At 33.3% G+C, this 19095-nt stretch overlaps 1 protein-coding gene and 1 pseudogene across 1 annotated transcript; both read right to left on the reverse strand.

Annotated features, from left to right (window-relative positions):
* Positions 1 to 5287: 5287 nt before the first annotated feature.
* LOC143626542 (uncharacterized) lies at positions 5288 to 8828 on the reverse strand. Its single transcript, XM_077096605.1, has 4 exons — positions 8531 to 8828; positions 6795 to 7391; positions 6114 to 6712; positions 5288 to 6038 (listed from the first exon to the last, which is right to left on the reverse strand). The coding sequence occupies exons 1-4, from the start codon at positions 8826 to 8828 to the stop codon at positions 5406 to 5408; spliced, it is 2127 nt and encodes a 708-aa protein (XP_076952720.1). The 3' UTR covers positions 5288 to 5405.
* Positions 8829 to 12727: 3899 nt separating this feature from the next.
* The window catches only part of LOC143626507 (G-type lectin S-receptor-like serine/threonine-protein kinase SD2-5), a 79816-nt pseudogene continuing 73448 nt past the window's right edge, over positions 12728 to 19095 (reverse strand).

Here is a 19095-nt window from a genome sequence, read left to right on the forward strand (position 1 = left end):
ACACTAGTTTTAGAACCCGTGTTACACATGGGATAATTCAATTATAAAATTATAAGTAAAACAAATAATTACAGAGCATATATGAAAAAAAATGTATTACATCTATGTTTATATCTATACAATGTGTACATAAATTGATTTTATTTATATCACAAAATGATTTTTTAAATGAACTTAATAATTAAAATGTCCGTGCAAAAACGTACCCGAGAATGCTTCTTTCTATTGAAAAATTCATTCTCGGTGTCATATATGTATAATTGAAAGAATTTTGGTTATGAACCAATTTCGAAAATAATAATTCTTATACGATAGTAGTTCTAACCACTCGGCCTAAATACAAAAGGAGTGTTACATTTATTGATATATTTATCAATTTACCGCATATCAAAGGAAAGTAGAACATTAAATTGTAACAATGGTTGTTCTTTAAGAACTTTATCATAATGACAAAATAAAAAAATAGCATGTTAACCCGTTCAATTTTGTGAATATTTTATTTCATTTGAGCATAGGTTTGCATGACATGCTTCCCATACAACGTTTTGATCACAATTGAAGGAAAAATTAATGTTGACATAAATATTTTATATTTGATAAAAGTTAGACGCATTGATACATGGGGATGGCATTACGAAAGTGTTCGCAATCTTTTCTTAAATTTTAATAGTTGATGGAAAAATAACCGGTTTTTCAAATCCCGAACCTTTTGATTATTTCAAAAAATAACCTTAAAAATAAATTTGAAACCTGAATCATGTTTAAAATTCTAACTTTCATGCTTTTGACATTTTAAAGTCAACAATTTGAATCCATAACAAATTATACAGTAAATCTATTTTGCATTCTCAAACTTTTAAAAATACTTAGAAATTTCATTTTTAACCCGTAACAAATTTTGACCTAAATGTAGTTAACTTGTACTAAACAATCTATTTACCAACTTTTGACCCATAAAATCAAATTTAAGTTCCAAAAAAAACCCGAAACAATTTTCATTTGAAAAACATGATTTGTTGTTGATTTTTGGAATTCACCAAGTACTTTAAAATATATAGTAAAATAATATGTTAATATTTATATTTACAAAAATATATAGATATTATATAAATATAGTGTAAAAGGAAAGTGAATAATTATTGATTTATTACATATATTAGTGTATATGAGTTTTGGTGGGAAAAAAATTATGAGAATTAACCAAAACATGACAAGTGTCCACATTTATTTTACTTTATTAGAATAGGTAGATATATATATATAGAGGGGTGGGTTATAACAAAAATAGATAGTTTTCTAGGAAGTGAAATAATAGATCTAAGCCCTTAGATCTAGGATCTAGTGGTTGAGATTAGTAGTTTCCAAAATAACAAATAGTTTCCTATGATCTAGGATTTAGGCTACATTGTTCCCTTAATAGGCTAACATGGTTTCCTAACTTTAATTTCATGTCCTTCCTACTCTTTCTACAAAACTATGTATTTTTATTTCAACTATTTTCTATATATATATATATATCTATAATATATATAAATGAGAACCCTAAAATTCTACGTGTCGCGATATGGTCGCTCCCTCCTTTTATGGAGACACCAGATTGCTTGATTTTTAAATGGAAGCCTCTCATTGATTTAACCCAAATTCATGGGTATGGGTCTTACCAAAACCAGATAGCTCTTAAACGGGTTATAACATCTCATTAAATTAAAAATAAATCTTACCAATTATTTGATAGAAAAATTCTATAAAATAGGGATATACTAAAAATTTAATATCCAATTTAAAAAGAAAAAGATATTATTTATAAATAATAAAAAATTTTACAGTAAAAAACATAAGCGGGTCATAGGTCACCAAATCCAGATAGCTTTTAAACGGGTTATAACATATCATTTTTTTATGAAACCCTTTCATTATCAAACCCTAAGTATATTATTAACTTTCTTATAATAAAGAAAGTTAAAATCCAAAAAGTAAATATTAAACAAACGAAAAATGTAAAACAACCATTCTCTCATTATTTATAATTAAGAAACAATTTTGATACGAAAATACTATAAAATAGGGATGTACTAAAATTTAATATCCAATTTAAAAATAAAAATATATTATTTATAATTAATAAACAATTTTATAGTAAAAAACATACACCAAATCCAGATAACTTTTAAACGGTTTATAACATATCATTTATTTATTAAACCCTTTCATCATCAAACTCTAACTATATTATTAACTTTCTTACAATAAAGAAATTAAAATCCAAAAAATAAATATTAAAAAACAAAAAATGTAAAGCAACAATTCTCTCAAGCTATCAGATTACTTTATTTGTAAATGAAGGCTTCTCACACATTTGACCTGAATTCACGGGTAAAGGTCTCAGCAAACCCAGATAGCTCTTAAACGGGTATAGCATCTCATTGTATTAAAAAATAATCTCATCAAATATTTGATATGAAAATCCTATAAAATAGGAATGTACTAAAAATTAATAGCCTATTTTATTTTAAAAAAGATATTATTTATAATTAAGAAACAATTAAAATAAAGAAAATAAACGGGTAATGAGTATCAGCAAACCCAGATAGCTTTTAAACCAGATTATAACATATCATTTATTTGTGAAACAATTTTATCATCAAACCTCAAGTATATTTAATTATTAACTTTATTACAATAAATAAAATTAAAATCCAAATATACATATACAAATATTAAAAAATGAATAATGTAAAACAACCCCCGTAATACAGGGGATACAATCTAGTATATATATATATATAGGGGAGAGTTATCATACAAATAGAATTATTGTACTTAACATGCAAACTGAAGAAAATATGAAAAAATGGCAGTGGCAATTTTATAATTTATATCAAATCTAAAAAAACAAAAAAGTGATTCAGTTATCGTTCATGTGAGTGTTGCGTCATGTTGTGATCAATCAAAGATAACTTGCTAATGAAGTCAAAGTTTTGGTGAACCATTGATTGCTTAATTGAACCTGCGAATCACACTAATCAATCAATTGAAGCTACTAAAATAGTCACATAGAATTAGAAGATCGGATAATTACTCTATAATAGTTAAATAACTACTTTAGAGTAATAATTGTTCAATCATAACTAGAGTAATTATTTACTTAACTAGAGTAATTATGAAATCACATATTTTGAATCTGATGAAATTTTGAGTATGTATTTACATAATCATTATACTTATAAAAACAATTACTCTAGTTATATATTTAGTCTCAATATTTAGTACATAATTACTCATAAAAATAATTACTCCAGTTATGAAAATAATTACTCTAGTTATATATTTAGTCATAATAACCTAACTACTCTAGAGTAATTGTTTAATCATAACTAGAGTAATTATTTATTTAACTAGAGTAATTGTTAAATCACATATTTTGAATGTGATGAAGTTTTGAGTACGTATTTACATAATCACTATACTTATAAAAATAATTACTCTAGTTATATATTTAGTCTCACCATTTACTACACAATTACTCTACTTATAAAAATAATTACGCTAGTTATATGTTTAGTCATAATATCCAGTTACATAATTAATCTAGTTATGAATATAATTACTCTACTTGTTGTAGCTTTTTATCTATTCAGGCAAATCAATTATACTCTACGATGGAAGAATCGATGAATATGAATCAAACAAAAACAAACAGGTTATTTCAGTTGAAATCGAGCTTTGTTATTTAAATTGATCAACATATGTTATTTCAATTGATTGATTTAGTTGATTTCACATAAACCCTTTAAAAATTCATGCTTTGTTTTTTAATATCAAATTATATTTTAATTGAATCATATAATTCAATTGATTTCATCAATCAACGGGTTTCCAGTGAATGATACAAAGAAGACATGTGAAAGCGATGGAGAAATTAGAGAAGGAAAGGTCTATTAGTACAAATTTTGTAGAAGAAACGTGGGAACGATGAGTTGCAGATGAAGGATGAAAGATTCCTTTAATTACAAAATTGCCACCGTCTAATTCTTTGATTCGTACGATTAGTATGGTTTTTTTATTTGTATTTGATCCATCTCATATATATATATATATAGGTAAGGTTAAAATGAAAACCCACTTGAGTTGTGAAAACCCGCGAAAACCCTATGTAACATCGTTTTTTTTGTTACATGTAATATATGTTGTAACATTTAATACAAAACATTGAAACATCAAAAAAAAATGTTTTGCTATTTTTTAACATTTTTTTACTAATTTTTATATATGTTTTCAGGAGAGAGAAAAAGTTATATTTATATTTACATTTTTTATTTACTTTAATTGTGAACCACAAGATTTAAACATTAATTAAAACATGTGGTTGAGAATGGGTTTCTAGAGTTTTCATACCTCAAGTGGGTTTTCATTTTATACTTAGCCTATATATATATATATATATATATATATATATATATATAACCTTGAGGAAGTCTGAATTAAATGAACTCCATACTATATTGTATGTATGTTGCATATCGGTTTTATAATAATTGGGTCGGTTGCATCTTTGGTAGTGATGGTTTCCTTTTTCAGAAATAAACTGAACCTTAACAAGATCCGAGATCTTGATTATTTGTAAGTGATTTCCGCTAGCTTATAAGGAGATTATTGTTGTTTGATCCCGTATATAGGACCTACAATTAATTTCAGAAGAACGTATAGATTGAGAGCAATAAGCCTCATTAATAGATGAACTTAAAGCAATGGCTCCAACCTTAAGACTCAGTACAACTAACAACTTAGGCCAATGGTCTTTATTCAAAAATAAAAGAAATAAACATCCTGAGAAATAAAACAATAATCTTGCATAATAATAGAGAATCCCACGTTTTGCATTAGTTTAGATCATTATTCGACATTTTATACCCACCTGTTCGACCTGAACGCGTTCTACCCGCCTGTTTTGTAATGACTAGAATTCACATATCCACCTTACAAAAACTGTGTAAACGCTTGCTGGTTGATTATAGTTATGCTAATTAACTCTAGAGAAACAGACTACTTTTCAGATTTAAGGCTAATAGCATCTTAGATCATGCTTATTATTGTTGTCATAAGCTTATTGGTAGTTATATCACCTATACTGATTGCAAAAACTTTGTTAACCCACGTTTACTTGTATCGGGTAGGATATAATACAAACAAAGCTCGTTCATGTGAACAACGAAAACACACATGCATCACTGGTAGCAATTTTTACTGCCTACTTTTGGCAACCATTTTTTATTTTACTAACGGAACTAATCAATGGGAACCACCAACGTTACCACTTGCGGAACTTCATTACTGTTGGGTGACTTATTGCCAGTCAAGTACAACACTAGCTAGTGCAAAGTTACATATGAATAAAAGAACAACAATTAATAGAAGGGGCGATCACTTTTCTTACCAAAAATACTACAACCATATGTGCTACTAATTAGGTCTTTGATCAGTGGAAACTGTAAAGTCGCAAAACAAATAATGGGAAGGCAAGTCAATGCAACTACGGGAACAAGAATCTGCGGGTTGTTCTGGCCAAAAACAAGGAATAAAGTTGCACCAAAAGCTACGAGCATGGCTGTTGCTGAGATGAACAATGTGGCGAGACCAATTATCAACTTTGTAGGCAACTTGAGTAGAAAGTCTTGCTCAGAAAAGCGTGCCGTGAGGATTGATAAAAACATTAACAAGGATGTAACAGATGTGAACAATGATATGGCATCTGATATTGCAAATATTGTGAAGGCAGGGTTGTTGGTAAACACTGGTATTCCATTCTCGTGTTTGTTCCCATTGTCCTGTTTGTTTCCCCCTGGCACTGTAATTGCTGCTGCAAACACAATGGTGGTGATTAATGCAGCTGTAATTGTGTATGACTGTGCAGTCTCCTTCATCCATTTTTCTCCATCTATCACCAACTCTTTATGTTCTCTTGTAAATACCATTTGAGGTGTTTCTTCAAACCAATTTTTTTGAATGATGTTTAGAGGGCACACAAATCCTTCGACCTCCTACAAGATTACAATATCTTTCTTAAATAAGTTGCATACGTAACATATAAATTTAATTTGAAAGTGGAATTCTACCTTAAACCATTGTAGTTTATGTTGTATTTGCATTGCTGCACCTGATATATGCTTCAGTTTGTCAGGAGGCGCCAACCTTGCTGCCAAATGCAAGAGGTTGTTCCCAAAAGGGTCTTTAGTTGTCTTATAAATATTTTTGTGTTCGCTCATTTGATATAGTAGGTTGTAAATCTTTTCTGAACGATTTATCACAGCATATTGAATAATGTTGTGACCGTCTTCATTGGCACTCCAAATTGCATCTGGTAAATAAGACACGATCATTACCACAACCTCGTATGCATTTTGTCTTGTGGCTTCAAGAATCGCATTGTTGTAATAATTGCTAGATTTGGTGTCTGTTTCACTCGCTATACAGTAGCATAATTTTCTTAATAGACTTATAGCACCAAGATAATCCATTTCTTTTCTATTTATGGCTTCAACAGACTTTAACTTGAAACGATATCCTGAAAACGTGAAGGAGCATGTAAGCCCAACAAGCGTTCTTTCCCAAAAGTTGAGTTTACTTGGGAAGTTTTGAGCTATAGCCATCAGCAACTTGTCAATATCAGTCAGGAGCTTCTTCTTGTCAGAATCAAAAAACTCCAGTGCTGCACCTGCAAATATAATCAAGAGCAAACCATAAAAGAGTGTTGAGAATCCATAATTATTGAGATTAATCAAGTGAAGTAGTCTTACTGTAATTTTTAGAAGAAATAATATTAACAAGAAGCTCATAACGAGTATTGGTACCCGCCTCTGTGTTTAGATGTTGAATGTCAGTGCGTTTTGACAAATAGAGATATGTATCCGTATGCATATTAGAAAGAGCCCTACCTAGTGGCGTTTGACCCTCGTTGTCGTTGGCATACAACAATTTTGAGTTTTTCCGAACCAAGATCTCAGCAGCTTCAGTGTTACCAACAATAGCTGCAACATGAAGTAGGGTGCTTCCTTCTGAATTTTGCATATTCAATGGCTCTTGGTTATCTTTTGTGGCCAAGTTCAACATCTTTTCTAAAAATTGCCTCTTCTTGGTAGTGCTCACTGCTACGTGTAATGCGGTGTTGCCATTAATGGTTATTTTGTCTGTCAACTTAACACATTGTTTTCCACATAAAATTGCCTCAATGGACCAAATGTCTTGATTTAGAGTAGCTTCATACAATGCTCGTGCTGCTCTTTGTTTTGCCTTTTCTTCCTTCCTCGTTTCGCTCGACTTTTTTTCTTCGCCGGTGTCTTGTTCTATGGTTTCTGCTGTTCCGATCCTCTCTTCTGCGTCACGTGTGGCATAATCTAAAAGAAGCCAGTTAAGAAAATATTTCTTCCCTTATTTATTTCTTTATTTTCTTTAACTTTTATTTAATTATATAATGCTTAAATGTAAAACTCGAAATACTCTAGACGAGTATTAAGATACTTACCGAGTATGTATTGGCTTTAAAAATTATCGTGGGTATGAGACTGTTGAAATTAATTATAAAAGGGTCTGTTATGTAATTATGTATTTGTTGTATTATTAGTTAAGTCAAAAGAACAAGGGTCAATTATGTTAATTTGCATTTCTGTAACGATGTCAAATTAGGGTTACAGTTATTTAACCGGTTGACTCAGGTGTCAAGACGGTTAGGATTGTTGTGTATAAATGTAATTGAACAAGTCTGGAATAAATCAGTTCGTTGTATTGAAAACCTTATGTATGTTCATATGCAATCTGCATATTTTTGTTTATTGCTAATCACTATTCAATCATATTATTCATCATCAAGCATCTGTTCATTCTCACTCTCAATTAAACCTATGTTCTAAGGCTTCTTGATAACCAGCAGAGACTAGTTTTAAATTTTTCGACGGTATAGGATTAGGTGGCAGACTGGCAGCCGAATAGATTAATTACCCAAAAATATATATGAAAATTTTCATTGTCATTAACCCTAGTTCATGTAAAACTTTATTCCAGTAGTTTTTTTTATGGCAACAATTTTTTTTTGAAATATGAAATTGATAATATTTTTGGGAGTGCGGTGGCCTAAGACACAGAAAAGTCGCCGTTCTAAAAAATATTTATTAACTTCCCTTTGGGATTTCTTCAGACATTTTCAACTAGATCTAAAGATGTGAAAATTTTATTTAAAAAAACGTGTATGGAGCTCAATGTAGCACAAACCAAAATACGTAAATAGCGCTCAAATGAGCATAGATCTGGATTTTGGCATGTTTCTCAGTTAATGTTGCTACAAGGATCTAGATCTCCTTTGAGTGGATCCTTGTAGCATAACCAGTTTAAAACACCAAGACTGTAACTCGTTTCTAAATTCAAATGCTAATTAATCTAGTCATAAATATTCGGTTTAAAAAAGCCGTATACCTTAAAATGATTATAAATCATAACCTATTTGCTACAACTATTAAGGTTAGGAAGAGAATGCAAGCACCTGCTGCTACTGTTGCATCTTGAAGAGGAGCAGGAGGATCATAGATAGTCTGCAATTTATCCCATACATCTTTTGAAGTAACATTTGTGTTTGTCTTGACGACGAACTTGAGTGGTTGTTGAGATAGAGAACCAAGAATCCAACCTTTAACAAGTGCATCTGATCTTCGCCACAACTTGTGGTTGTGGTCACTAGCTTTGTCCTCATGTGTGATAAAGTCAAGCATATCATGACTCTCCAAGAGACATAACAGCTGTGTTTTCCACACACCATAAGTATCCCGACCACTCAGCTTCATTGTGACAATGTTTGGGGCACAAACATGAGATGGGTATGGATATGGGCATCTAGGATTAGGATTAGAGCCTTCCATCTTAATGTGTTTCTCTCTCATCTATCCCCCTTCTGTCTTCTTAAAGAACCTTATGAGTTAACTACGGTTTTAGTCCCTGATGTTTGCTCAGGTTCTCATTTTTTGTTCAAAAGGTTTTTCATTTTTTTGTCCGGTGGTTTCATTTTATAACATTTTTAGGGGTTGCTTGGCAGCCTTTTAATGATTCTATTAATATGATGTTAATAATGGTTAAGTTTAAGAGACATACTAAATATTTCAGAAACTATCTCTTGCATGTAAGGCAAAAAAATGTGACTTACGATACAAAATAACGAAACCCGTTAAATATATTATGATCAAGCAAATAATTAAAGTGGGTGTGAATTCCGGATCCAAGACGAGAGCTTCAGTGGACGCGTTTAGCTTTAATGGGTAAAAGGCTTCTAGATTATCTATGTTTAGCTATAAATAGGACATGCATTGTCTTTTTATGTGTGTCTTTTGTATAGTGTTTTCACCCACCCAAGGGAAGTTCACATTGGGTGGGGCCGATTTGTTTAATATATTAAACTTTTTACCGATTACGGGATTGTTTGTTATTTATATTATTCATTCGATCGTATGATTTCACCACACCTATCTGATGGTCGGGTATAAAGTTTGTATATTATTATAGTAATTGAATAGTTTTTATTAAATTTATTGTACGAATTATGGCACTTCATATATATTTTTTCATATATATTTTTATGTTTTAGGTCATTGGATGCTAAAGATATTAATTGGAGGTATTTATGATCATGCTTTGGAGACTTGGAAGAACTGAAGTGTTAAGCGAATACGAGCTCAAAAGATACACTTTTGGTAATAATTATCAAATCAAGATATGAAGAATAACAAGATGGAAATGACTCAACATGGGTTGAATTTGAGTCTGGGACAAATTAATATTATATCCATATTAAAAGTTTAGATATATCAAATATGAAGTCCATGTTATATGAATTAAAGAAATACGGTGCACGCAGTTCCTTCACGTGGGAATTTTGTGAGGCAAGGTGAGAGCATTAAAAGTGGCTTGTGTCAAAAGTAGGGATGACAATGAAATCCGAACCCGATAGAAAAACCTGAAACCCAACATAAATGGGACTGGTAATACCCGACCCGTTAGGGTTTGGGAATAGTTTTGAAATTTTTCGCGGGTTTGGGACGAGTTTGAGATTTCTAATATACCCGATAACATAACCCATTTACCCGATTATATACCCGATGTACCCTATATAGCTTATTATATTATACATATACTATATTCCAAATATATTATTTGTCGAAACTTGTTTATGTCAATTATTTGAGATAATTTACCTTTATGGTAACCTCTTTGTAATCGATTAGTTATATTTTGTCAAAACATCGGTAGAAACCTGATGGGTTTTGAGCGGGTATACCCGATGAGTACTTTGTCAAAACCCGATATGAAACCTGAAACCTGATGGGAAAACCCGAATCCCGACGAGTAATTACCCGATTAAAACCCGGCAGGTTTGGGATGGACTTTTATAACCGGGTATGGGTTTGGAAAATTTGAGAATACCTAAACCCAATCCAAACACGACCCATTGCCATCCCTAGTCAAAAGGCTTAGAATTAATTGTTTTTGGTCTTGAGTGTTCGAGTGGGTAAGTTGGCCCACTCCCCAATAATTGAGAATGAAGAATAGGGTTAAAAAAAAAAGAAAAACTGACGGCAGCAGGGGTTACGAAAAAAGAAAAGAAAAAAGGAAACCTTTTCATCCATGTTCACGGCCTACCAAATAGTAAGTGAAGATTAAATCATTATCATGAGCGGCTAGTCTCCTTGAGTCATACCCGGGATATAAAGTATTGTACTTGTTCAGTTTTTCTCATGTTTTAATAACTAAAATATTTGTAATTATTGATTGTCGATCTATGAATATTAATGTTTGGTACTATTGTGCACTCAGTTGGTTTAGGTTTATTTCGATCAGAACGATTAGTTTACCGGTTGCTGTGATACGTGTTCATAGGGTTGTATTAATTAGTTTGAATGTGATAAAGCATATAATTACCCTTAGTTGAGTCACACTGGCAGGGACCATTTGATAACCAAGATTCGTTTATTGATAATTAATCAGTTAAATAACATGAGATTGCTGTTTGTTACATGCCTGAACCCTGGGTGTGATTTGCTTTTGTGAATTGTTTGAACTTTAAAATAATTGCTTGTTTGATATTAAAAACTAAATTATTACTAGTGTGATCAGCACTCTTAATAGCTACTTCATAATTTTAGAAATTGATTACATGTTACATTGACCACATACTCCTCGTGGATACGATACCTAACTTACCTTAGCTACTTAGGTTAATTAGGACTCGAACGACGGTCATCATCGTCTCGATCGTTTATCAAGAACAAATCCGTTCGTTTGTCGGATCCGGTTTCGAGACCTACAACCCTAAGCGGGGACACTAACTCGACCGCCAATGGCGGCATGATGTTACCCATAGTACCAATTGCCACCTCTGCCACCAACAGGTGCGGGTGCGAGTATTGTAAAGTCGTACTAGCAAACATATAGTATCATCATGTATGGGACATGACAAGGAGCATATAACTAATCGTATGCTCCTTGTCATCTACCAATTAATAAAAGGTATATCAATATTACAATATTGTTGCATACAAAGTTGTATTTCTATCTACGGAGGGTTGTTTCCGAGAGGCCTGTTTGGGTCATCAATTCTTAAGGCTAACATTAGTTTTGCTCTCTATAATAGTAAATGTATTTTAGTTTTGCCCTCTTTAATAGTAAATGTATTTTAGTTTTTCACACACATTTAACTGGAATCTTAACGCCATCTACGCAAAGGAGCACCGCCAACGCCTGCTACAAACTATTAGGATCACTCTTGTAATTTTAGAAAAACGTGGAGTAAAAATCTTGGATTCTTTATTAGAAAAACGTGATATGGGGCATCTGAGTAATTAGCTCTTTATTATATTTTACGTTTGATGCATGAGTAAAAATCTTGGATTCTTTTTCACAAGCCCAATGTTCTGTAATTTGACCCATTCCAAATGGGTCATGTGAATGAGCATTCCATCACTTTTGTTTTTTTTTTTTTGTGCGTACTGTAGATTTTGAATCATTGGTGCACATACTTTTAAAAGTGATGCATACGTGTGAAAATACACGGTCCATTTGCTTTGAAACACGGACATATATACATAATTGAATGGGAACATATATGCTGAAAGGCAGCAATAGCTGAAATGAATGACCCACTCAATAAATTACCCCACTGGCAGCTGGATGAGTTACACGTTCTTTTTAACGGGGCTGAATTATGAGTTATGCCGAAATTGGTTTGACAATCTGTCTAAAGTGTGAAAGCAAGAATACAATTATAAGATGCCAATGAATAATCAATGCTTTATTAGTCGATGGGGATTCAAATTACAAAACGAAATTTTAAAACGGGTCGAGTTTTGGGTTCAAAAATTGACAAATGTCTGTCACAGTTATTGTCGGTTATCATCTACCCATTTGCTCCAAGGGCAATTATGGTTAATTGATACTCCTTCACTATGTATATGCATGCATTATGTAAATCAACATACGAATGTTATTCTCTCTCTCGTTCAATCAACACATAAAGAAACTTTAAAATCTTAGTTCTTTTAAATTTGAATCACATACAACACAAATATGTAATCCTATCGCTTGAAAGGCCAACTAGCAATTATTCGTACCAAAATGATCAACAAAGAAAACACATAAAGGATAAGAATGCAACATTAAGAAGGTGCACAAAGTCATCCACAAGATTCATGGTTATTCACCTAGGACCAGATAGAGCAGAAGCCAACAATCGCGTGATTTCTTTTTCATGTTCGACTGTTATGTTTTGCAGTCTAGGATTGGTAAAATTGTAATCCAAGTTCGCTTCAACATTCATTCCTCCTTCTAGCACCTTAACCACCGAGGACATTGAAGGCCTTCTTGTAAAATTAGTTTGCAAGCACCATGAAGCCAATTTCATCATTTCCACAACTTCTGAACTGTGTAGCTGCATATCTTCACTGTACTTGTCAACAATATCTAGCAACACCCCTTGTTCCCAACATTTTTGAAAGACACCGAGTAAATGCCAGCTTTCTTTAGGCTGAGATCTATCAAAATTCTTTCTTCCACACAAGATCTCTAAAAGAACGACTCCGAAGCTGTATATGTCCACTTTTTCAGTAATAATTGAACTTAACCATTCGGGAGCCATGTATCATGGGGTTCCTCTCATTGTAGTCATCACTTGGCTTTGATCTCTGTCGATGAGTTTAGACAACCCAAAATCAGATACTTTGGCATTAAAATATTTGTCAAGGAGTATGTTTTGAGGTTTAATATCTAAGCGGATGATCTTTTGTGTGCATTCTTCATGAAGATATGCTAAACCTTTGGCTATATCAAGAATGATTTTCTTTCTGCGTTCCCATTCTAGTATATGCTCCCGAACTCCATGGTAGATCCACTTATCTAATGACCCGTTGCTCATGAAATCATATACTAGAAATCTTTGTGATTTCCACGCACAAAACCCCCTAAGTTTATCCAGATTTACATGGTGAATGCTTCCAATGGATTCAACCTCGGCTAGGAATGATTTGTTAACATGCCCGAGGCCATCAAGACATTTTACTGCAATCTTAGAGTCATCTTCAAGAGTCCCTTCAAAAACTGATCCAAAGCCTCCTTGCCCAATCTTTTTACTAAAATTTTCAGTGGCGGTTTTTAGTTCTTCATGGGTAAACCGAGTCGGCATTCCTGGTACCGCATCTATATACTCTTCCTCCATTTGAGTGCCATATCTTAGCTTGCGAATTAAGGATGTAATAAAACCTACAACTACAAGCAGAGCAAAGAAACCCCCAATAATAGAAGTTAGAACTGCTGCAACAGGTCGACTTTTTTTCTTTTGTAATTGGGGCATATAGGCCGTAGTTGATTTTACATTCTGGACTTTTATGAAAGTTGTAGGATTCATACTACGCACATCTTGTTCAACAGTGATCATTGTAAGGAGGTCAGAAGGTAAATTACATCCCCCATAAGAAGAACCTAAATTTGGCTCAAATATAGCCGCTTTGCACAAACAATTGCTGAGACATGATTGTTTGCAAGTATCCGTGCTCACATTCTTCATGTCGGCCAACGAATAACTGAAAATGGAGAGATTGTTAAGTGAAACAAAAACATGATCTTGGATGGCATCACATGTGAGAGGAGTAATTTCAGAGCAACCCATGTTCGGTTGCTCATCGTTCACCGCTCTGAAATAGTTTATTCCATGAGAGCTTGATACTGGACAACTACACTGTTGATTATTATTCTTGCAAATGGCATTTCTCCCGCAAGCATACGGATAAGTACACTCTCCAAACTCTTTATCGGTTAATAGATCAGCCTCCTCAGACCACCCTTCTTTCCATCCAGTCACTTTCAAATGCCCATCAGGAGTGAATTTCATAAATTGAGTCGATGATGCATAAGGTGTAAAAAAAAAACCGTTCGGATCTTCTGGCTCAGCAGGAGAAAAGAAAAGGTACAAGCTCCCATTCATGAACTTGACATACTTTATTTCTTTATTTTCTGTATTGCCCTCAATCGTTTTTGTTTGGTAATAGACTTGAGGTGGGCTTGATGCAACATAAGCAGTCAAACCTTTATCAGTTACTTGAAAGGAATACAAACCTTTTTGAGCAGCCCAATTGGTTGACGAAACACTAGGTATCAGTTGCTGTCCTTGAAACAATCTTTGCATCGGAAGCAAACAATCAGTTGGGTGATCAAAAGATTTCCAAACAGAGCTATTGACAGCAAACAACACTAGGTTTCCGGTATCAGTTAAGTTCATACCAACAACATCTTTTTCGGATGTGTAGGTTGTCCAAACTGTGCTTCCATTGACATCCTGAAGGACCAGATTTCCATTTGCAGTGAACTTCACTGTTGCACCAAAACTAACTGGATAGTCTCTGTTTGCCGACCAAACGACTTAAGGGTACCCCATACCATTTTTAACAATACCACCACTGCTGTTAGTTTCAACAATGTAGACAGCAAAGAGGTAAGACGTGCAGTTTCCATTGCAATCGAAACCACAGGCGAAACTGAGCTCTGATGTTCTTCTAAGGAGGATGGGTCGAATCCTTATTTCTCCATTGTCGTAAACAACCAGATCAGTGTTGTCCCATGTGGTCGAAAGATTTGCGGCAGAGTTGTACGTGGGCGTCTGGGCAGTGGTTGAGTGGCGATTTAAGATGAGAAACAAGGCAATACAGTAACAGATCCTATTTTGTGCCATGATAATTAATTAACGAACACACAAGAGCCTAGAATGAAGATATATATAATAATATATACGCTTCATGAGATCTACTGTAGATAAGCCAATATAGTTGACTCATTTGAAACGAAGTTTCCTTCTAACTTAATAGAGACAACCGTGTCCTGAGGGCCGAGCATGCGATACATTGTTGAAATGACAGAAAGAAAAACCATTTTGGTAATTTCTTATTTGTTTCAATTCAATATACTAAAATTTGTAGATGTAATATTTTCTAATTTTTATGTTTATTTGCTAAATGTGTTGGCTGGATACTTTCTGGACCTGTGATTGTTTATGGAGCTATTGGGATATTGGACTTGAAGAATGTTGCTGTTGGGCCAAATTGGGCCGTCTTCTGAAGATGACAATTTAACAAACTCCAAGTCTCACGGTAATTGGGCTGGGGAGTTTGTTAGTGTCGATATAAAAAGGGTTGTTGAGCGTCATTCTCTGCAACACACATTTTCTTCTCAGTTGTATCTCTGTAGTCTTGTAATCTAGGATTTGATTCATCATATTGATTGAATCTGTTGTCTGATAGATTGAGATAAATAGAGATTTCAGATCACTGTGTTGGTGATCTTGTAAAGAGTTGTTCAAATCTTCCGCTGTGGTTGTAATCTGGTGAAGTTGGAATAAAGATTGGAGTTCTGATATCCATTTTTACATAGTATCAGAGCCGTGATTGCTCGGTATCTTGGGATTTCATCGGTGTTTGGTGTTAATTGCAAAGCTAGGGTTTCCGAAATTGAAACCCTAATATTTGGGGATTATTGGTTTCATCGATCTTGAAGGTTACGTACATCCGTGTAGGATGTTCTTGGGGAGTATTTCTTCCGTGCAACTCAATTTGTGATCAAAGATCTGTGTGCTGATTCTGTCAAGAATTGTCACCCTATGTGAAGGTTGCATTCTTGACTCTTGGAAGGAATACCCTAACTTGGGCGCTCTCGGGTGAGATCTTTCTAATTCTTTTTTTTAGTCGCATTTTATATACTTGTGTAGGCATAATTAGGTTGATACCAGAGGATATAAAGCCTGGTCTTTGTGTTGCATTAGGCATTCTAGGTTTATGTGTATCAGTTTCTTGAGTGTGCTTATGTGATTTTGTTTTTCATTCTTATTGATTGTTATCATGGGTGATGAAAATAATAATAACAATAATACGCTGGTTAGTAAACTTGAAGCCAGTGATCCGCTTTATTTGCATGCTAGTGATTCCAGTAGTCTTACCGTTGTTAGCATAAAACTGAAAGGGACTGAAAATTATAAATTTTGGTCTTATGCTATGAACCTGGCATTACAGGTTAAAAAGAAAATTGGATTTACTGATGGTACTTGTGTTAGGTCTACCACTGATGAAGTTCTTTCAAATCAGTGGGATAGATGTAATTCAGTTGTTCCTACTTGGTTATTAAATTCTGTGTCTGAAGAGTTGTGTTTAGGGCAGGTCTATTCTAAATTAGCAACCGAAATGTGGAATGACTTAAAAGAAATATATGATAAAGTGGATGGATATGTGGTCTTTAACTTGTATCAAAAAATTAATATGTTTACTCAAACTAACCAATCAGTGTCTGAATATTATCACAAGTTAAACTTAATGTGGAAACAGTTGGATCAAATTTTACAATTGCCTCTTTGTACGTGTGAGGCTTCGAAACAGTTTAATGATTTTAATCATCTAATAAAATTGATGCAATTTTTAATAGGCCTTGACAGTAGTTATGAGGCTATTAGAACAAGTCTACTATTAAAAGAACAACTTCCTACTATCAAAGAGGCTTTTGCTATTGTGTCTAGAGAAGAATCTCATAGGAATTCTAACAGTGGTTCTTTGAATGGACAAATTCAAGGAGTTGGGTTTGTTTCCAAGTCAAATCAAGTATTTGACAACAAAAGGAACACTGTTAGATTTCCTAATCAAGCTGTTAAGTGTTCACATTGTAATAAAATGGGTCATAGTGTGGATAAGTGTTTTGAAATTGTTGGTTATCCTGTTTGGATGAAATCTAGAAATAACACTGGGAAAAAGGTTGTTTCTAGTAACAACATTGTAAGTAATAATTTAGGAACATCAAATAGCTCTCCTGCTAGTGGTCTTACTCCTGATCAAGTCACTAAGTTGTTGAGTCTTTTGAATGAAAAAGCTTCTGTCAGTACTCAAAGCTATAATGTGTCAGGTATTTTTAGTCCTTTGTTTTATTCTCTTAATTCTAGAAAACCTGTGTTTTGTTTTGCTAGTAAAAAAGATTATGAGTCAAAACTCGGTTGGGTTGTTGACTCAGGGGCAAACCAACACATGGTTATGTCTGATAAGAATTTGATGAACTGACTTGATGTGTCTGATCTCAATATAAGAGTAAGACACCCCAATGGCACTAGTGCTGTTGTCTCAAAGATTGGTGACATAAAACTAAATAGTTATGTAACATTGTATGATGTGTTTGTTGTTCCTGACTACTGTGTGAATTTAATGTCTGTTCACAAACTAGCAAAGGATAGTAAACTAACTGTGTCGTTTAATGAAAACAATTGTTATATTCAGGACTGTGTAACCAAGAAAGTCCTGGTGACTGATAGTCAACTTGATGGATTATACATTTGTGGTGATTCTTTTTTATCTGATAAGGTGTGTTTTAGTAGTAGCAGTAATATTGATTTATGGCATGCTAGATTAGGGCATCCTTCAGATATAGTTTTAAACGTATTAAAAGATTCATTAAAGTTGACAACAATACTGTTTGTGAAGTATATCATAAGGCTAAGCAACATAGAGAGCCATTTCCCTTGAGTGATCATAAGACTAAATGTTTGAGAGAATTAGTTCATCTAGATGTTTGGGGTCCTTATAAGATCCCAAGCAGAGAAGGATTTAGGTTTTTTCTCACTATAGTTGATGATTATTCAAGGGCTGTGTGGGTGTTTTTAATGAAACATAAAAATGAAGTTTTTTATCATGTTAAAAGTTTTGTAACTATGGTTAAAACTCAATTTAATAAAATGGTAAAACTTATTAGAACTGATAATGGAACAGAATTTATCAATAGTCAAATGGATAAATTCTGTATTGATAGTGGTATTATTCATTAAACAACATGTGTCCATACTCCTCAACAAAATGGAATTGTTGAAAGCAAGCATAGACATTTGTTGAATGTTGCTAGGGAGTGTATATTGACTGCTGCTTATTTGATTAATAGGACACCCCCGTCTGTGTTAGATGGTAAATCTCCTAATGAATTTGTGTATGAATTTAAACATGTACTAGATCATTTTAGGATGTTTGGGTGCTTATGTTTTAGTACTGTTTTAAACAAAAGTGAAAAATTTGCTAGTAATGCTGAAAAATGTGTTTTTATTGGTTATTCTAACAAAAAGAAAGGATATAAGCTGTGGAGTTTACAAAGAAAACAAGTTTTGTTTTCAATAGATGTTAAGTTCTATGAAACAATTTTTCCTTTTAAAGAAAATGTAAATTTACAACGCATTGATGAGAATATTTCTGGTATAAATCATTTAAATTTTTTTGACTTGTACGATTCATCTGAGCCCAAACTATCTGTGGATGTTTCAACTCCCAATGATGATATTCATACTAATGAAACTTCTTCTCATGGGTCTGAGCAGCCTGAATCAAGGTCAGGTACCATGTTTGGTAGGGCTGAACTTCAGCAAACCAGTGGTACAAGTCTTGAATCTGGCGGGGTTCAGGATGAGATAGGAAGTAGTGATCAATTTGATAATTCCGAGGGAAATAATGTTGAACAAGATATCCCTACTGTGCTTAGAAAGTCTACAAGAAATATAAGTTTTCCTAG

This window comes from Bidens hawaiensis, unplaced genomic scaffold, assembly GCF_021521415.1.
Source record: "Bidens hawaiensis isolate Kalapana, Puna unplaced genomic scaffold, B.hawaiensis_p1.1 tig00004412_1, whole genome shotgun sequence".
Classification (NCBI taxonomy): domain Eukaryota; kingdom Viridiplantae; phylum Streptophyta; class Magnoliopsida; order Asterales; family Asteraceae; genus Bidens; species Bidens hawaiensis.